Source organism: Quercus lobata, chromosome 8 (assembly GCF_001633185.2).
Source record: "Quercus lobata isolate SW786 chromosome 8, ValleyOak3.0 Primary Assembly, whole genome shotgun sequence".
Lineage (NCBI taxonomy): Eukaryota > Viridiplantae > Streptophyta > Magnoliopsida > Fagales > Fagaceae > Quercus > Quercus lobata.
Window position 1 is genome coordinate 22,696,584 of NC_044911.1, and position 21,012 is coordinate 22,717,595.

Consider the following 21,012-nt stretch of genomic DNA (forward strand, 5'->3'; position numbering starts at 1 on the left):
TTGTTAATTTGTCTTGGTATTTGCTGGTAGATTTTTTTTTTTTTTTTTTTTTTTAATTGCTGGTAGATTACTTAATGTGTAGCGTGTTAATGATTTTTTTTTTTTTGAGAAATTGGGTTTGTGCTATAAATGATTTTTGCTCTGTGCTATATATTTTCGCTGACTTCTCATTGGAGTTTTGATCCAATATTTGTGCTCCACCCACCACGTATTGTCGTGCTTCACCATCTAATTCTATATCTAAGGCGCTTTCTCATATTTACAACCTTTGCTGACTTTTCATACACGTACAAAAACAGAGCAGATCAATGATTGCTGTTATCTCAATGTGTAGCCTGTTAATGAGATATATATATATATATATTGAGAAATTGGGTCTGTGCTATACATTTTCTGCCAAGAACATAAAAAGAACTTTTGCTGTTATCTGTGGTCTGTGCTATACATTTTCTTGGGTCAGCGTCTGTATGTGTGTAAAGGTTGGTTTGGAAATTGCAAGATATGCTCTGTTATGAAATTGCGAGTCATGCTCTGTTATGGTTTCTCAAAGGAAAGAGTTTTGATTCAATTGCTATTGTTTTTTTTGGAGTGAATTGGTGTTAAGAGTAACGGCAGGGTTAGAGGTGGATAACGTTTTGTTAACGAATCAAACCACAAGTTGGTAAAATGTCATTTTTTTTAACTACAAGTGGGTAAAGTGTTTTTTGGACAAATTATAAGTGGATAAAGTGTAATTTTTCTTTTTTCTTTTTTTTTTTTATTGTAAAAAATAATGGCAAGTTTGCCAATTGAAATCCGCTTCAAATTGGTATTTTTACTAGATTCTTGATTAATTAGAATGGATCTAATAAAATGGAACCCTCAACTCTAAATGCAAAAATTGTTTTGGCTTAGCTCAATCAACCATCTTCTATCAGATGACATAAATTTTACCAGCTCTTATTACTCACAAGACATGTCACTTTTATTTTGAATTTTCAGAACAATCAGATTATTCTGCATAAAATTTCACTGCTAAAATGCATTTTCAAAATCATGTTAGCCTTTTCAGAATAACATTTTCTCAAATAGCACCACAAAATATCCCAAGGGTTCCATGAACTATATTTCGCCTGCAATCTAAAACTAAAAATGAAGTTTTAGACCTTGTATAATCACACCTAGAAAATGACTGGTATAACTACAATTCCATTATACAATTCATAAACAAATGCCCAAGGCTAAAGCAAATAACAAGCCTCCACTTTGACATATTGACTAGGTCAAAGCCATCAAATTGTTTGATCAGAGGATTTAATACAACTTAGGATTTCACATATGGCAAGTGAGGTTATAACGAAGAACCAAAAATCAACATGAATTTGATTATCTATTATCTACATGACGAGCACCATCTTCTGTATCAAAGTCAGGTCAGAGACGTTGATCTCTTGCAGTAAACAGGCCTCAGAGTATAGCTAAGCATGATTATGCTTATTTTGCCCAAACCTATTACTTACTTCTCCCACGAGATGGTTGCTTTGCAGGAGCCAGCTTCCGGAATGCAGCATGAAAAAGCATGCCTAGAAAAATATTTCAATAATAAGAACATGTCATACAAAGGGAAGGGGGGAAAATTCTAACAAAGATACAAAAGTATATGAAAGTCACCTGCATAACTGATGCCTAGTGCACAGAACATAGCCATCTGAACATTTGAATATATCAGAATAACAGCAGTCACTGCAAAGATGATATCTAATTAGTGTTACCGCATAGGCAGAGATAATTTTTCAACTCCTATAAATAGCTCAGAAGTACAAACAGAAGGGGCCATTATCTGGTCAATGAAGTCTTGCGTTGGCAAGCGTAAGAGGCAAGTTCAATTATTGAGAGTGGCCACTTCATGATGCTGAACAATAGGACCATATCTAATCTACCCCTCCCAAATAGGTATAAAAAGTTTTACATTAAAAGAAAACCATCAAAAATATTTTTCCTGATTAATCATTTAAATAGTCAAATATGAAAAATCAGATGGATTATTTTCAAATATAAACTTATAATGTACTGAGGAAAAAAGGATTGATAACATACCACATTGTGCAATGCGAACCAAACACTGTCGAACTACTGGGTGGTGATCTAATCCCCATTTATCAGCACAAAACTTGAAAACATCCCATAATGCCAAACAAGATATCAATCCAACAAGAGCAAGGGGCATTTGATACCTATAACCATAAACACCAAAGACAGATAAATCAAATAAGAAGATTTGTTAAGGAGGGGGGAGTAAAAGAATATAAGAACTGAAACAATAGGTACTTGAATAATAATAATAATAATTCTTTCCAATTCAGAGCACTAGCTACCATAACAGGCCAAACTGATATGCTCCCTCTAACAAAAAGGAACATTAATGGAAGACAAGCAACTATAGCTTCATTGTTCCTTTTTCCGTTCCTATTAGATGAATGGCATCCATGATCCACCAGTCTTATAGTAAATGAGATTGGATTCAATGGACCCTCAAGTCATGAAGGATCATACATTAAGGTTGGAGTAAATGCATGCTGTGTGTAACCTCCTTACAAGGTCTTATACACATTGGCCAAACCTTACCTACATATAGCTATTCCCAACTCTTCTCTCTCTTTGGATGTAGAGAAGGCTAAGGAAGGACCCAAGAACAAATACTTATGCAATTTTGTTTGCTTAGATCCACATATACAAAAAGAATAACACCAAAGGCTTAGCCCTAAAACTTTGGGATTGGCTATGTATCCTCAAAAACCCTTTTTGTTTTGTTTAATAATTTGATAGTTGGGGATGGGGGGATTTGACCCCTGGATGTTTCTGTTGGAAACACTAGAAAGTGCCAACTAGTTGAGCTACAAGACTCTTGGCAACAAACTAATCAGAGCTAGCCACATATATCCAAAAAAAATAATAATACAAATGAATTCCTTTCTTTGCCTTTTTTTTGATAGGTTGAAATTGGTAAGAGAAATGTAGGGACAACCTCTCACTCTGACTGCAAAGACTAGAGCAGCAGGGTGGCCATGGCATCCCCCCAAAATATTTTGGTAATGTGCGCCTATCGCACTATCATCATCTATCATGATAGAGACACAGTGCGCCACAATAAATCTCTCCCATGGAATACCATGCCACCCCTTCCTCAAGAGGGAAGCACTCAGCCTTAGGCATGCTACTTTCTTTGCTTATACTATCCAAGGCCCATGTCATTAGAAGAGTATGCATACAAATAGAAAACCAACTTACTTGATACCTTAAACCTATACATACATCCCAGAAAACATCCTGTTCAAACAATGTTGTGAAATCCTAGAAGGTGCCAACTAGTTGAGCTACAAGGCTCTTGGCAACAAACTAATCAGAGCTAGCCACACATATTTTTTTTTAAATAATAATATAAATGAATTCCTTTCTTCGCCTTTTTTTTTTTTTTTTGATAGGTTGAAATTGGTAAGAGAAATGTAGGGACAACCTCTCGCTCTGACTGCAAAGACTAGAGCAGCAGGGCAGCCATGGCGTCCCCCAAAAATATTTTGGTAATGTGCACCTATCACACTATCACCATCTTTCATGATAGAGACATTGTGTGCCAGAAAAACCTCTCCCATGGTATTCCACACCACCCCTTCCTCAAGAGGGAAGTGCCCGGCCTTAGGTGCGCTACTTTCTTCGCTTATACTATCCAAGGCCCATGTCATTAGAAGAGTTTGTATACAAATAGAAAACCAACTTACTTGACACCTTAAACCTATAAGTACATCCCAGAAAAACATCATGTTCAAACAATGTTGTAAATTCCTAAATAATCTCTAAATATCAACATGTCTAATTGAAAGTTGAATCTTTCAAACTCCATTTGATCGTTGGAAAATACTAGGAATTTAAACAATTTACTAGAATGTTCAATGATATATCAACAATTGAATCAAAGAAATAAACATCCCTACTCAATTGTGCCTAACTCAACTATGCCTAGTTGAGACTAAGGGGGTACCAAATTTTGCAAAGCAAAGCTATTTGATACGTAAAATTCAAATTTTCTTCCCCTATCCTGGAGTTCGATTAATCAGCAGCTAGCTGCAGAATTATAGGAAACCCAAAACAAAGTAAAACAAGTCTTCTTCTAAAATTCAAAATTTCTTCCCCTATCCTGGAGCTCGATTAATTAGCAGCTAGCTGGAGCATTATAGGAAACCCAAAACAAAGTAAAACGTGTCTTCTTCTTTTATCTTTGTATATTTCAAGTTTCAAATTTCTTTCCCATCCAAAACAGAACTACCAAAATAATCTATATGAGATAGAGAGAGAGAGAATATGAGAAATATACAAAACAAGACCCAAGTACTCCAAAAGTCAATTATCCCAAACTTTCCCTTGTTTTCCCACGAAGCAATCAGAACCCAGTGCCCAAAACTCTCACAATTAAAAGCGAAATTCCAGAGAGAGACATCACACAAAACAACAAAACTCGTAAAACCCAAAACCCAATTTTCCCATCCTCTCCTCTCATTTCGCATCAACCAAACAAAACCCAATTCCCCAAAACACACAAAAATATAATATTTACAGAGACAGTGTTTCCTTACAGAGTGCATGCGAAGAAGATTATGAACAAGGTGGCATAGTTCCTGCAATAGCGCTTGACATTCTCGTGGACTCTCAGCCTTGCCTGAGCTGGCGAGGAAGGGAAGGAATAGGAGTCGCAGAACCCAAAAAACCTATGAGTCCAGGACGGGGTTTGGTCGGAGAAGTCATCGGCGGTGAGTTTGGAGAAGGGGTTGAGGGTGAAGAGGGAGAGCAAGGTGACAATATGGGATAAAATGCAGCTGGTGATGGAGGTAGTGGTTGAGGTGGTGGAGGAGGGGTCATCAGAGTTGGTGGTAGTGGTGGTGGTGGTGGTTGTGGTGGCAGTGCAGTGGTCGAGTATTTCGAGGTAGCCGGAGTCGCGGAGCCATGACTCAAAGGCGGGTTCGGGAAGACTGAGGGATAAGGGGTTGGATGAGAATACCATCTCCCAACTCTTCACCTCCAACTACTCCCCAAACTGGGGTTTGTTTTGCTTTGGAATTTCACAAAATTAGGGTTTTTTTTTTTCTTAAATAATAATAATAACTAGTCGCTAACCCGTGCGATGCACGGGAAAGCTACCAATTTTTTCCAAATGATGTGACATTAAGTTTTGGAATTTAGCATTGATTCTCTGGTAGCACATTCCTAATTTTCAATTTCATTTATTTGATGTCTTCCACTAAATATTGAATGCTTTCATTATATTTAAAAAATGTTGAAGTTTAGATATTGTTTTTGAATTCCTCTTGATTTTAAAGACAACTATTGAATCTGAACAACATACCAATGCAAATCACTTAAAATTCAAAATAAATTATTTAAACATGATAAGTTACAATTCAAATTAAGTCTCATGAGTTTTTTAAATGTAAAGAGAATACTATAATATTTAGAAATGAAATGTATATAGACAAACAGTTAACGCTATGCTAAAAGAAATCCTCAAATAACTAAATATAAGAGTTTAATTCCTCTATGTTTCAATTTAAAACCAAATTGTGCATAAAAGCAACAAAATTTCCTTTGTTCCAATACGTCTTTAGTATCAAAATCACAAATTCTTTAAAACCAAATTGTGTATAAAAGCAAAAAAATTTCCTTTGTTCCAATACGTCTCTAGTATCAAAATCACAAATTCATTAAAACCAAATTGTGCATAGAAAATCTTAGAGATTGAAAGACAACTTTAAAGTGTTTTTTGTATCTTCTTCCTTTGTTGCTTTGTAGTAGTCCCTGAATATGCCCTTTTGTTTTCCTTGAGTACAGATGTTGGTGTGAGTTGCACATTGGTTTGAACATCAAGTTTTTGAAATTTTGTACAATCACCATCTTCTTCAATTGATAAGTTGTTGCTACATTCATTTGAAGTATCGCTGATGTAAACCTAGCAATAGAACAGGTTGAAGAATGTATTACAACATATACATCTTAAATAACACTGCTTGCCTTATAAATCAATTTGCTTTATTCAAATGAAAATCCCAAGTTAACATAAAGCACAATCTCGTAGTTGTTTGATTTTAAAAACATTTATTCTATTGCAATGATCATTATAACTTATTCAACAGATTTTAACACCTTTAAATTTAAAGCAACAAAATAAAACAACAATTAATTTGCATTTGTCAAATGACTACACTACAACATTAAAGCTTCAACTATAGAACGGTGATCAAGGATAAACCATCTAAATCTAAGAAATAAAGCAAAAACCATTAAAAATATATATATATACTAAAACACATAGGTCTGCCACCATACCCTAACCCAAATTCCTTTATCAACACAAAATCCTCCCATCTAAGCATGCTCACCATCAAAGAGTCCCACACATTTGAGGGAGACTATCAAACCAACACCCAGAAACCCTTTCAATTATATTTCCACCTTTTTTGCTTCTTGGTGTTGTAGATGTCTTCTATCATGCTCTGCTTTTCTCATCATTCAACTTTAATTAAAACCAATAACCAAAATAACTAAATTAAAAAAATTAACCCAAAATAACAAAACCTAAATAACATTTAACACAAATATTTGTTGTTAACATCTTTTGTCAATAGGTCTCCCTGGCGGCCAATAATAGAAATTAATAAAACCCACTACGGGCTCCAAACCCATCAATCTAAGCTAATCATTCAAAACAAACACTCCCAAATGAAACCCTAAATCATATTTAACAACCAAAAACGAAACCCTAAATCATATTTAACATCCCAAATTATAGAACAAAATAAAAACTTACCAGTAATGTTTGTGGAGAGAATCTGGTCAGATGGTAAAGTCTCAAAATCAAAAACTTTCTGCCACTAAAGGAGTTGGTGGCTGGCACCTGTGGACTATAGTTTAGGGGTTTGAAGGTAGATAAGGAACAAAGATTGGAGGCAGGGGAACGTGTATGTAGAGAGAGGCATGGAGGAAATTGTGCGTTTGAAGATGGAGATGGGACTGTGTGAAGAAGAAGAGAGGGAGTTTGATGAGTTTGCGTTACTGTGTTTGCGTTTAAGGGGGAGAGAGTATTTATTTTTCATCGGGTTTTGGTTTGGGGAGAATGAAATTTTTGGTTTTAGCCTCTTTTTACGCTTTGAGCTTTGTTTTTTAAGGGCTGAAAATTTTGGGTTTTTTTTTTTCCTTTTTGATAATGCCGGTTTTTTTTTTAGTCTTAAAAGTTTTTTTTTTTTCTCTTTTTTAATATTAGTTGCTGACGAAATTTTTTGGTTTTAGCCTCTTTTTACACTTTGAGCTTATGTTTTTAAGGGCCTGAAATTTTTGCGGTGTTTTTTTTTTTATTCCTTTTTGATAATGCCGTTGAAATTTTTGGGTTTATTTGTTTTTCCTTTTGATGAATTGCCGTTTTTTTTCTATCTTAGAAAAGTTTTTTTTTTTTTTTGATACATGCCAATCTTGAAATTTTTGGTGTTTTTTTTTTTCCTTTATAATGCTGTTGATTTTTCTTTTTAATGCCGTTTTTTTATTTCCTTTTTTGATAATCCGATTTTTTTTTTGTCTTAAAAAGTTTTTTCTTTTTTTTTTCCTTCTTGATTTTTTTTTGAAATTTTTGGGTGTTTTTTTTTTTCTTTGGTTTGATAATTTTTTGGGCGGTTTTTTTTTCTTTTTGAAAATGCCGGGTTTGAAATTTTTGGGTGTTTTTTTTTTCCTTTTTGATAATGCCGTTTGAAAATTTTGGTTTTTTTTTTTTTTCCTTTTTTGATAACGCGTTTTTTTTAGGTCTTTAAAAAGTTTTTTTTTTTTTTTAATATTGTGCTGACGTGGAAAATTGTGGGAACTTCAAAGGCTTCGGTTTTATATATATATAGATGATAATAATAATAATTTCTTTTATTAAAATAAATAAATAAAAAATCTCACAACAATGCATGGGAAACTTGAGTTTTTTTACTTGAGTGCCAAATGATGTCACGTAACTAATATATTTCATTTTTGGTTATATAATGAATATATACAAAAATAACATAACGGGCTAAAAAAAACCACAAATTTGCTTACATGCATATGGATTTGAACTTCCGAAGTTGGTCTTGTCCTTGGGTTGGTCTGGTTCAAGTTTGTGCCCAACCTGGAATCAACCCGATTACTTTAGGTCTACCATTTTTGGACTTGTTGTCAGCCGGTAAAAGGAATCGGTTCGGGTGGTTGAACTTCCTCGAATACTGGTCGGTCCTAGGTCAAAGTCGAAATTTGTGAACTTATACTAGAATCTGTTGAAATCCATCAGATCTGTACTAAATCGGGTCGAATATGCTAAGATCTGGTTGGATCTTGAAGAGATCTGGTCGAATCTCGACAAGATTAGGCCAAATCTCAATGAGATCTTATCGGATCTCGAAGTTATTAGGCGTAATCTCGATGAGATCTCGCCAGATCTTGAAGAGATCAAGCCAGTTCTCGACTAATTGAACTAAAACAATCGACGAAATGCTCCCATCGGTGGAGAACAACTACTTTTCCGATGTAATACGATTAGGTTGGTTTTTTCAGTTTTTCATGTTCAGACCCGCCAACCGACCTGCCGGTCTTGAGTTTTGGAGGCAAAGACTCGCTGCCGACCGTCACCGACGTCGGGTCGGCCAGTTCTTGGATCAAATTGGCCGAGTTGGCCAGGTGGGTCGGTTGATGGGTTGGTTTGGACACCCCTAGTTATGGAATTCATATATTGTACAAGAAATAATGCATATCCTCCATACATGACATAATTATTGCTTAAATAACTAGTGTGAATCCAACACTTTAAATATGGAAAAAAGGGAACAAAGCCTCGTAAGTTGGTCATATTTTTTGGTCTCTTTCATAAGGATAACCAATGTTCAAATCTTTCTCCCACTTAGAATATTAAAAAAAAAATAGAGAACGGTTTATCCTTTACACTCTATTTTTCATCCAATCCTTGCTATCTACCTAACAACATATTGAGTTAGGTTTTAGTAATTTGATGTTGTATTCCTAGGTTAACGAGTCCTTCTAAAGAAATAGCAAAAATTTACAATAATTTCACAATATTTCTAAAATAATCTTAATTGAATAGTTAGTCTATCATCATTTGAAAAACACCATTAACTCTGTTAAACAATATCCTTTCACATTTGTAACATTAAAAAATAATATAAAAACTAAATCATTTTTTAAAAATAGTTAATAGCATTTTTTGAACAACAATCCACAAAATGACTAAAATGATGGTTGTAAGGACACATTTTGATTTGTTAGAGAGTGGGATAGTTATTGAACGTTCAATGAGTTAGAATGTAAATCACAATAGGCTAGTTGGTGTTAGAATAAGTAAGACAAACAAATTGAAAAGAAAAGTACTCCCCGGTCAGGTCCGAGGATGGTATGTTCTTATATATTTCTCTTAGACTTATACAAATATTCAAGTTCTTGGTTACACAGTAATTTATTTTCTGGTTTTCTAATGATCCCTCCTGTAATGGAATCCTCCTCCTTTTATACCCCCTTTCCTTCTTTCATCTCAGTCGTCCACATGTAGATCAAATTGTTAATCTCCTTGATACTTGTCTCATCAGCACCTTCTTGAAGTCTTTGTGGGTAGCTGTGAGGCTAGAAGACACTATTCAGATATCACCTCCATATTAATACGGCCAGTTGGTTAGGTGCAGAGCATTCAATGCGATGGTAGCAGCTTTCTTCCCAGATACTTCTCAATTCTCTGTTGACTCACTTCTCTTTGAAACTTATCCTCTTAAGCACATTTGCCCATTGCCCAGTACTTGATGGGTGGTCGGATTTCAGGTTGCCATTCTGTTAGCCGAGGAGGGGTTGCTCCTCGGACAACGTCATCTGTTTACTATGATCAGACCTCCTCCTTGGCCTAGTAATCTACTTGCCTTCATTAATACGTACCTGTCTTCAGGCTCTTTGACGTCCTCGGGTGCGGCCCACGCCCTAATATTCTTATCTGGGCCCTTCATCCCTACAATAGTGTTCTCAAAATTAATGGATTAAAATGAAAAATTTTAAGTTTAGTAGACTAAAACGACAATTCATCAAACTTTTTCTTATAATGTGCAAATTGTATCTTCGATATAGAGAGAGAATAAAATGTAGTGCAAATAAAGACTTTTATAATTACTTTATAAAAAAATAAAAAAAATAAAAAACCTAATACTAAGGGAAAAATAACTTAAGTTGTTTATTTGACTAAATTACAAAGTTCACCTTTAAAGTTAGGATAATTTTGATTTCCTCACTAAATTTTAAAATTTTGATTTGATCCCTCTAACATTACCCTTTTTTTTTTTATTGGGAACTCTTTCATCTAGGCTTGTGCTAAGTTGGCCATTAAATGCCAAGTAAGATTAAAAAAAAAAACCTAGTTACACACTCAAAACTATGTCATTTTTGGGTTCACTAAATCGTTGTCCAATTAAACCATGCCACATCATTTAAAGAATACACATTATTAAAATAAAAATAAATCAACAAAGACATTAAGCTTTGTTTGGATGCCCAAAAATGTTGTAAAGAAAAAAAATAAAATAAAAGAACTATTTTATTTCTTTTAATTAACTGATACTGAATGACATAATTTGATTGAGCCAACTAAACATATGTATAGGCATCACTTAACAATCACCTCAAAATGACAGGTAATATTAGAGGACTAAAAAAAATTTGAACTTTTTTTTTTAGAAGAAAAAATTTAAATTTTATTTTAGGAGGTAGACACCATAGTTTAAAATTCTCTAAAAATAAAAACTTTAGATGTCAAAATTAAAATAGCAATTTATAATCTATTTATTCATTGTTGGCATGGGTCGAACAAGTTGACTCTTTTGGAGGGAAGCTGGCGCCACTAGACCACAACCTGTGACCATAGCGAAAAAAATCTAAATTTGATGCTAACCTTCGGATTTTTTCTTCTTCTTCAAAATAACACTAAAACTCAAACAATTTTGTTAGTTAGCATGTTTTCAAAACTATTTAGCAATCTAACAATTCGAGAGTAAGAAACTCGATTTTGCTATGCTAAATCATGTATAACGAACTCACTTTTTGTGCTTACATGGACGAAATTTCCACCTCAACTGTTGGCATGATGTGGGACTCAAGTGCATTATACTCAATTTAGCAGGAAAAATTGCAAACTAACATAAATCCTCAAATAATTTCATTAGTTAGCAACATTTCCAAACTATTTAGGAAACTAACATCTCGAATCTAAGAAACTCAATTTTGCTCTTAGAACTTGAGTATGATAGAGTTGAGTTCCCTAAAACAGATCCACAATAAAAACGCAGCAACACAGCAATTCCTAGCAACAAAAACGCAATACCAACAACTCCAAGCACTGGGTTTGACGATCTTGGCACCGGAGCGACTTGGGTTTGTTGATCTCGGTATCAAAGGTTAGTTTTCTGGTTTGGTTTGTCTTTGAATTCGTTTTCTATGTTCTCTGGGTTGGTATGTTTGCGGTACCAGAGAGACAATTAGTTTGATTCAACAATACCAAAGAGACACCAGTGCTAAGATCAATAAACCCACATCTAAAAGGCTGGTGCCGAGATCAAAACTACCGCGGGTCTTCATGGGGTTCGGTCAGATTCTTCTTCTCCTTTAGGAAACAACCTCCGTCGTGGATTCGGGTCTTCATGGGGTTGTGTTTTGGTTTGGTTTTTGATGAACTGTAGAACTGGAACTTTTAGATTTGGGTCTTTGTAGGGTTGTGAAGGTTTGATTTTTGATTAACTACAAAAATTGGAACTCGTTTGATAAACTGTAGAAACTGGAACTCATGGATTGGATTTGGGTCTTGGTTACATTGATTTTTCATGAAACTCGAGTCTCAAATTCTCGAGTTGCAATTGTGAAATCAAGTTTATGGGCCTTGAGATGCTAGTTTCTTAAATAGTATAAAAACGTTATTAACTAACTAAATAGTTTGAAAATAGAGGTCCGTTTGTATAGCGACTACGGCTGCATTTTTTGAATTGCATTTTTTTTGGGCTGGTCCATGACACTGTTCATGGATCAGCCAAGTGATAAAAACACATGAATAGTAATTTGCAACAATAAAAAATATTTTGCTATAGTGTTTTCAACAATAAATTTTCAGTTTTCAGCATAATAAGCGATATCCAAACACACACTAAGTGTTATTTTGAAAAAAAAAATCTCAATTTAACAAAGCAAAATCAAGTTTTTCACTCTCGAATGATTAGTTTGCTAAATAATTTTGAAAACATAGGGCTGGTTTGGTAAATGGGTTTAAACATATATTTTCAGTTTTTAAACAATATTACACGTATTTTCACACATTTTTTTACCTACGTAAATTTTCAAAAAATTGAAAATTATTATTTAAACGCGTGGCAGTACTAACTACTGAAATTGTTTAAATTTTTAGTATTATTTTGAAAAAAAAATCCTGAACCTTATGTTCAATGAATGTCCCACCTTCCATTTCCATTTTCAGAAAAAATGTCAGCCACTCTGACCCATTTCTTCAAACACCTTTCCCACACACTCTTACGTAGGCGCAGTCGTCTCCTCCACCCACCTTACTCCCCCCTTACTCTCTTACTCACAAGAAGCTACAAGGCCAAGGACCCATCACCATGGACCCCATCTTCGAACACTGCAAAGCCTTCATCTTCTTCTTCTTCTTCTTCTTGTTGTATTCCCACGAAAGCGGAGGAGTCTTTCACTTACCCTTCGTACCTCTCCGTTCACATTTGCTGTCGAAAAGACGTGGCTGTGAGCTTCTTTTCTCTCTCTCTCTCTTTCTTTTATCAGCAGACGTAATACTAACTAAATACTTGTATATGTAAGTGTATAAATGGTTATTCTAGTGGGGTTTGATTCCGGGTCGAATCTCTTAACATATAATATTTGATTGACATGAAATTTGATATGCATGTTAAGAATGTAGAGAATATTTAATATGTAACTCAACAATAGAAATTTCAAAATATTAATTCAATAAAAAGTCATCGGGTAGTTTAATATTAAGGAAGAGCTATGCTTTGTGGTAGGCTTTTTTGTAAGTTCGACTGTCATGCTTGTACAGTAAGTGATGACGGAGTAATTTTTTTTAAAGAATTAATTACAAGCTTTGATTCTAAATATAAGAATCACCAGAAGAATATTTGGCAGATAATAAAGAGAAGATATGTTTGTCTAAGTTGTAAACTCACATAATTTTACAAAAGATTTCAATGGAAGCACGTAGATAGATATCTTTCTAAGCATGGTCAATATTCCTAGGATGAATCCACAACTGCTTTCTTGAATAACCCAAAATAGGATAAAATTATGCTAATGCATAAAATCAAGGTGGAAAAACTGAAAAGGAGAAATCAAAGTATCACATTTCAACTCAGGAAAAGTGACTTCATAACAGTAATAAGATTTCAAAGATATTTTTTGGACTTATCATACTTATAACAAACGTATGTATTTTACTTATTATCATAAATCCTTGTTAGTGTGTGTGTGTGTGTAGTACCGTACTTGGAATTTCAATGTAAAAAACATATTAACAGGAAGATCATTATGCGAGTACTTGTGGCAAAAACTGGTCATATGTGGTTGGAATTAGTGCTTGTTGTCTCATTAGTTAAGGCGTTTTTTTTTTAAAGTTTAGTGAAATAGCCAATGACTGACTGCATTTTATTTTTTCATGTTGCCTAGGATATGCTTTCAGAGGCTCTTTTATGCTTTGGTGCAAGTTCTACAACCATAGATGAAGAAGACACCTTTAAGAATTCTGATGAGGTGGGTCCTCTTCGAATTTATTACATTTAACTATGAAGGCTACATGTTACATTTAATTTATTTTTGTTCCTTTCTATTGGTTTATCTCAGTCATGGATGTCAATAATGTGCTTATAAACTATTATGTTTGAATTTGTAGTCCCTGTTTACTGTCAAAGTTCTTGTATCAGACAATTGAGATATCAAACAATAATGAGAAATGAGCAATAAATGGAAGACCATGATAAAATTATTTTTTGGCTCCTCTATCTATGCCATGCTAAAAGTAGCCTCTAAGTTCACTAAATTGGATTAATTGGGGTGAATGATGCAGCAAGATGCTCTCTAACATCTTTAAATGCAATATAGCTTTGGGACTTAGGATGTTGATGTAGTCTTTTAGCAAGCATATAAAATGCAGACAGCAGTACTTGTGAGCTACAGTTGTATGTAGTAGCAAATGTGGTATGGGAAAAAATGAAAAAGTGAAAGATAAACAAGTAATGCAATACATTATGGAACCACAGAGAATGCATCTCTTGTGGATTATTGAACGTAATTAAAACTTTGGGTTCCATTTTATGCTGATCCAGCATTCATTTTGCATGTATGTTAAAATAGCAACCAGAAGTAGATTGAAGTTTTCAGATGTTTTTCTTATGTGTGATGGTGCAAATTTGTTGATACACTCACTGCTACATGATTCCTGTCAATAGTGGAAAGGAACATAATGTGTCATTATCTTGTCCCAATTATTTGGAATTAATGGCATACGTCTTACCTGTTGAGAACGAGTGAGTTACAGCCTAATCTATTGGAATTAGTAGATGAATTTGGTTGAGTCCATTTCTAGGAGTTGAGTTTGATAAAAACTGCAAGAATGAATAGTGTTATAAATGTGCAATATATATGGTGATACTGATATCTATAACTAGGAGGAGATTCACTACATCAGTGTCTATGTTGTGAATTGGCTTGACCATATATGTATATACCATATGACAAGGAATGACTATTCAGGCTTCATTCCTGGAAATGGTTTACCTCCTCCTGTTTTAGCTTTTGATATCTATAGCAGCTTTGGTTTTACTGTCCTTTGTTTTCTCCCCACCCCCCCACCCTTTTTCTCCTGCTTGTTGTATGTCTTTTTCTTCCCCTCCTTTCCTTTCCCTTTTCATGTGTTTTTCTTTTGATAATATTCATTGATCTCTATCCTTATCCCTCTTGAGCGCTAAAGCTAAAGCCTGGTGAATGATAGGAGGGTGGTGTTTATTTGTTATGCCACAGCATGCTGACCTCCCAGCGATTTTTAGAACCAAAATTCTTGTAATTTGAAATTATATGTACATAGAAAACAGCATATGTTTGAAAAATATGAGATACTATTTCAAAAGGTGATCCAGTGTTTTTACTATATATGCTGCCACAAGTTATGCTTTACACAATCAGTAACCCAACCATGACAAGCTAATGTGCACAAATTAGATTGGCTAAACTTTAACAGGTCATTGATGACATGATAAATTGATAATACATAATAGAAGTTACAGGCATGACAAAATAAACTCATTGTTTTAAACAGTTTACTTACTAATAAATTTTTATGCAGATTTTTATCGATTCTATATTTACTGAAGGTGAAGATGTAAATGTGTGCATTTCACATGCTGCAAATTCTATAGGCTTGAAAGAGATTCCTCATTATGAGGTTAAAATGGGTGAGCAATATGACTGGATAAAGAAAACTCAGGTTGAATTTCTTTTCATGTAATCTTTCTTGCAATATAAAGCTCATGATTATTTTTATTAATTTATAAATCACTTCTAATATGTTGATCTAGTTGCTTGCTTGTCTTGTTTTCTATCTGTTTTATATATGTCATTCATGTGATGTTGCATGTTGCATTGATTTTTGTGATTAAATGAAATGGTTTTCTTTCTTTCATCTTTCTGTATCTGTAGTTGGATAAAAGTGCACTTTTACTAATGGGAAAAATCATCAAAGAGCTTTCTTGTGTGGACCAGAAGCCATTACCTCTGCATACTTATTTGCTTCTGATCATTGATGAGTTTTAGCAACAATTTTTTTTTTTCATAAGCAAGTTTTAACCACAAAATTAATCTACACATTGGTTGTTTGTGGCCTATCAAGCAACTAAAATGAAGACTAAAATTAGGCTCAGATGTACCAGATTAACTCTAAGATATGCTTCTGGAACCAATATGAGTTTTTCCGCATCTGGGCCCACTTTAACACCCCTATCTCACCTCCATTATCCACCCTCTTCCAAAAGCTTGACACTTTTTGAAAAATTTCATTTATTGATAGGAAGGAAAAATGTTTTAACTTAATTTAATTCAAGGCACAAAATGACCCTGGAATAGCTCAAAATGATAAGGTTTTTTCTTTTTCCGAAATGCACTCAGGATGTCGCTCCCCTGTTGGCAGCCTTTGCATTAGCTGATCTAGGAAACATCACTAGGGTGCATAATAGTTTCTTTGATTAATTGGTGGTACAACATTTTTTTATTCTTTTTTTTTTGGGTACAACATGGTCTTGACAATGTAGATGTACTTGCCGAGGAATTTTTTTGACAAAACTCTCTTTAGCTGCACTATAACCCCAAAAATTAATTAGTAAACCTATAAGGTCAACCTAGTTTCACAACCCAAGATGCTAACTTGGAGAGACAACCAATGGAGCTATTGTGAATTTGTGATTGCAGCATAAATCTATGATACCTTGTTGTCTTTGGTTCTGGAGAAAGTAGTAGTTATAATCTTGTTTCAGTCCACCCCATCCTACAGAAGTTTGTTGCAGAAGATGACATCTGATTGGTGGTACGATTCCACTACCTTTTCAAATTCATGATGATGTCACAGGAAAGAATTGCTTGTATTTTCTTGGTACCCTTTCCCCCTCCAAAAAAGGAAGGGGAGGGGGGGGGGTGGGGGGGTGAACTGTTCCACCACTAATGATTGACCACTACAATGCCTGAGTACTTATAGAAGCATTGAATGTGCCAATCACTATATAAGTATCCACACTTGCACTTAGGCTGATGTAACAACAACAAAGCCTTAGTCCCAAATTTTTTGGGTTAGTTATGGATCCTAAAGAAAATTAGTCAGGTTTGGCCACATGTATTTTTTTTCCTCTATTCTATTCTATTTGAAGCCATAGGCTCTGTTCTATTCAAAATCACCTCTGATGGGCACCGTTATTTTCTCATTCTGTGCTCCCGAAATATTATGTGATGTAGGTGCATAGCCTTCCAATAGGTGATTAGGGACAATGTTATGGTTCTCACTGATGGCTTTCTTTACCACTAGCTTATAATTATTAATGGGGCTCAAAATCCTTACTGCAAGAATTAATTGCCTAGGATTATAGTTTAGGTACCTAAAATATTATATTTTGAAGTTATCTTTGAACTTAATAATTTGACTACTTTTTAATATATGGCAGGAAGACTTAAGCTAAAAGATATGCTTTTATCTTTCAGTTTTATGTTGAGTCCTTGTAATCTTAGTATATTAGGAAAACATTTTTTTTAGTATATCTTGGGTGAGAAAGCAGTCTAAGATGTTCTATCGGTAAAGTATTTAGTCTGGTATTTTTTTATACATCCTTGTGAAATCCTTCTATCTTTACCACATCCAAGTCCTTAACCTCACCCCTTTCTGCATCACTTTGGCTTCTGATGGGAACTTAAATAACTATTGACTTAAGCTGTGCCTTACGTTATTGAACAATGCCCTGATAATGAACACTTTCAAATTTCAATCCATTGAATAAGAATTTCAGTTGAACTTATTCTCGATTATATTATATCAACACATTTTTCAAAATTTGTTTTCCATTTTTACAGGAATCGTTTCATCCTGTTGAAGTTATTGAAGGAATTTGGGTCGTGCCTCAGTGGAGAATTCCCCCTGTATGTTTATCTTAAATCAAGTTTTGTAAAGGTTTTGATGCAATGATTTCTCACCATATATGACTACTTCTCTGTAGCTTCTGAAAAAAATTGATAGTCATGTTGTTTTGGGGTCTATGTATAACTTTTAATTAGTGAATACCCAATCCTGCTACTATTATATTCTGTTTCTGAATATTCAGAAAGTTCATCCAAAGCATGCAAACACAATCACATCTTTTAAACTATCGGCTGGAACAATCTCCTCTGTTTCGCATGGTTAACTTTAATATAAATGTTGTCATATGGGATAGTTAAAATTAGTTTTGCCTCACCTTGCAGGATGTTCAAGCAACAAATATAATTCTGAATCCTGGATTAGCATTCGGAACTGGGGAGCACCCTACTACTAAGATGTGTCTATTGCTGCTACACAGGTTAATAAAGGGGGGAGAACTTGTCTTCGACTATGGCACAGGATCTGGAGTTCTTGCAATTGCAGCTCTTAAGGTATTCAGTTCTTAATATTGTGCTTGACCCAATTAAATTAAAATGAAACACCCTTCATTGATGTTATAACTAATCTATTTAGTGTGTTTGCAGTTCTCCTCATACACATTGCTTATTACCCCAATCCCATTTTTATCTTTCTACTTTCTTGGATTCTTCCCATAGTTCTCATCAATTTTTTTTTTCCTTTTTTCAAACAAGTTTCTGTAAAATGATGGATTATTGATAATGCCGACTAATTCTCAAATCCAACTTTGTCATTATGACTGGGAGTGTAGTTTGGTGCAGCCTTATCAGTTGGGATTGATGTAGATCCCCAAGCAATTACTTCTGCACGCCAGAATGCTGCTCTGAACAACATCGGACCTGAGAAAATGCAACTGCACCTGGTTCCTGGCAAAACCCGTCCTTCCTCTATGGATGAAAGGATATGTGGAATTGTGGAAGAACAGGAGTCAAATGGAATGGGGATCATCTCTGAAACAGGGAAGTATGATGTGGTTATTGCTAATATTCTTCTAAATCCTCTATTAGATTTGGCAGATGATATTGTGTCTTACGCCAAGCCTGGAGCAGTCATCGGTCTCTCTGGCATTCTATCTGACCAGGTATCTTCATGGCATAGGTGATTCATTATCATGGCATGACGTGTACCTATGTGAAACTTAAGGAAATCACCTTAAGGGATAGAATAATAAAGTTATGACCAGTATGGCAAGCTCACCAAATATTTCAGTAGAAATGCTTTTCTGAACTTCTATCATCCTGGTTCTAGTTAAGTTATATATTATCTAAACCATCCTTTTATTAACACACAGAAAGCACATCATTCTAAAGCTGAAAAAAAAATGTTGACTAGAAGTTTGAAACACTTTTCATATTATGCATTTACTTTTATTTTGTCAGCATTTATTGTGTTGATATAGTGCAGTTATGGGCTTAACAAAAATTAGAGCCAGTAATTCTTAAAGCTAGAGAAACAGGTTTCTGGAAAATGCTTCTTTGAGGGGTTCCTATGGTTTTCTTAGTCTCCAAGAGTTTATACATCATCAGCTTTTATACCATATACTTTTATTTTGTCAGCATTTATTGTGTTGATATAGTGCAGTTATGGGCTTAACAAAAATTAGAGCCAGTAATTCTTAAAGCTAGAGAAACAGGTTTCTGGAAAATGCTTCTTTGAGGGGTTCCTATGGTTTTCTTAGTCTCCAAGAGTTTATACATCATCAGCTTTTATACCATATACCAACCTTACTTTTGTCATTGGACGAATTGGTTGCAGCAAATGCAAACCAGGGTGTTCTTGCCATTTGCAATATATACAAAAGCCCATGAGATGACAGAACATACAGTTGATGCATTCCGTCAGTGGGATAATTTGGGTTGAAATCTTACATATGAATCAGTGTCAATATAGGATCCTGGATCTGATTTTCTGATGGTTATGTATGTATTTTATGCAGCTTTCATATATTATAGAGCAATATTCACCATTCTTGGAGGGCATATCAGTGTCAGAAATAGATGGTTGGGCATGTGTGAGTGGCATTAAGAAAAGAAATCTTGCTGACAGCCGAGGGAACTTTCAGCTTGCAGAAGCATAAGTTGCTTGATTAAGAAGTTGAGCATTTCATGCGTTGATCATTGCTGTTCAATGCCAAGCTTGTGGTGTCTGGCAGATTTCTACAACCTGTGAGTTGCTACTTGATAGTTTTTCCTGAAATATGAAGGAGTGAGCATCTGCTATATCTGAGTAAAAAGGCCACCTGCTATTTTCAGCCTTTGATGTCACAATCTGACATGCAGGAATGTCTGGAATGAATGCAGTGCTCCAGGATTTGTAGCAGTGCTGGGGCAAACGGACAACCTTCATAATAGAATTTTGTGATCTACATATCAACAAACAAACAAACAAAAAAAAAGTTTAAAATGTATTTACCTCTAAGTTAGGAGTTGCTTCTAAACCGGCAATAAACTTTCAAAAACTTGCAATTTACACTCAACTATTACAATGATGTCAATATACACTTCTTGTTATTATCCACAACAATTTTGCCACTAACCTGCCTAAAAATGACGTCATTTTTTATATTTTTCTTATCAAAACGACATTCTTTTTGGGTTAGTTAACAAGAAGATTTTAATGGATGTTGACTGAAGAAGCGCACCAAAGTGTAAATTGCAAGTTTTTAAAATCAAGAGACCGAATTAGAAGTGATTCCAAATTTGTGTAAATAAAATTTTAGCAAAATAAAGGTAATTATTTAAAATTTAAACCAGCAAAATAATAAAAATGTTAAGAGTTATCAGTGAATCAATGAGTAGCACTTGAGGTTGTTTTAAGCAGCATCTATGCATGTTTTTGAGTGCTGCATAGACAATCTTTGATTATTCAGCTTGGAGCTACGATATAGTTGATGAAATACTATGAACAATTGCAACTAAAGTTGTCAATTCCTTTCCAGTAGTTATTCTGATTTGTCTATTGGAATAGAATATCTTGTTACCACTATTGTGTTTGTGTTTAGATATATTTTGTTCATAGTGGATCCCAAATCTGGAAAAAGAAGGGTTGTGGTGCATTAACAGCTAACATAAACCTCAACTATAATCTCAATTCCTCGTCACTTTTACTCTCATGGAAAAGGTGTCTTACACCTTAACTCTAATTTTCGATGCACATTGTACCCAGTGAATTTCGAATGCAGAAACTCGGTTCACCTGAAATCCTTTTATTTTTCCCATATATGAAAATAACATAATTGA

General features: G+C 34.5%; 2 protein-coding genes across 3 annotated transcripts; one reads left to right on the plus strand and one right to left on the minus strand.

Annotated features, from left to right (window-relative positions):
- Positions 1–1,126: 1,126 nt before the first annotated feature.
- Positions 1,127–5,101, minus strand: LOC115954503 (PRA1 family protein H). The gene is made up of 4 exons (XM_031072368.1): positions 4,608–5,101; positions 2,077–2,213; positions 1,651–1,722; positions 1,127–1,562 (listed from the first exon to the last, which is right to left on the minus strand). Exons 1-4 carry the CDS (start codon positions 5,030–5,032, stop codon positions 1,492–1,494), a joined length of 705 nt encoding a protein of 234 aa, XP_030928228.1. The 5' UTR covers positions 5,033–5,101; the 3' UTR covers positions 1,127–1,491.
- A 7,392-nt stretch (positions 5,102–12,493) lies between these two features.
- On the plus strand, positions 12,494–20,739 carry LOC115957963 (ribosomal protein L11 methyltransferase). 2 transcript variants are annotated; one of them, XR_004084427.1, is made up of 8 exons: positions 12,494–12,819; positions 13,756–13,839; positions 15,428–15,568; positions 17,692–17,757; positions 18,079–18,246; positions 18,525–18,854; positions 19,710–19,938; positions 20,053–20,739. XR_004084427.1 is itself a non-coding variant. In XM_031076322.1 (7 exons), exons 1-7 carry the CDS (start codon positions 12,511–12,513, stop codon positions 19,848–19,850), a joined length of 1,239 nt encoding a protein of 412 aa, XP_030932182.1. In that variant the 5' UTR covers positions 12,503–12,510; the 3' UTR covers positions 19,851–20,739. The 2 variants fall into 2 exon arrangements, 1 of the variants encoding a protein (XP_030932182.1); XM_031076322.1 differs by having other exon boundaries at positions 12,503–12,819; positions 19,710–20,739.
- The last annotated feature ends 273 nt before the right edge of the window (positions 20,740–21,012 follow it).

Bases quoted from the DNA above. Each gene is read 5' to 3' on its own strand.
- LOC115954503 (XM_031072368.1), bottom strand. From the start codon at position 5,032: ATGGTATTCTCATCCAACCCCTTATCCCTCAGTCTTCCCGAACCCGCC. The intron at 2,214-4,607 runs GTAAGGAAACAC...TTATGGTTATAG, and splicing joins ATCTTCTTCGCATGCACTCT to GTATCAAATGCCCCTTGCTC. The intron at 1,723-2,076 runs GTATGTTATCAA...TCATCTTTGCAG, and splicing joins GGTTCGCATTGCACAATGTG to TGACTGCTGTTATTCTGATA.
- LOC115957963 (XM_031076322.1), top strand. From the start codon at position 12,511: ATGTCCCACCTTCCATTTCCATTTTCAGAAAAAATGTCAGCCACTCTG. The intron at 17,758-18,078 runs GTATGTTTATCT...CTCACCTTGCAG, and splicing joins CTCAGTGGAGAATTCCCCCT to GATGTTCAAGCAACAAATAT. The intron at 18,855-19,709 runs GTATCTTCATGG...TATTTTATGCAG, and splicing joins CTGGCATTCTATCTGACCAG to CTTTCATATATTATAGAGCA.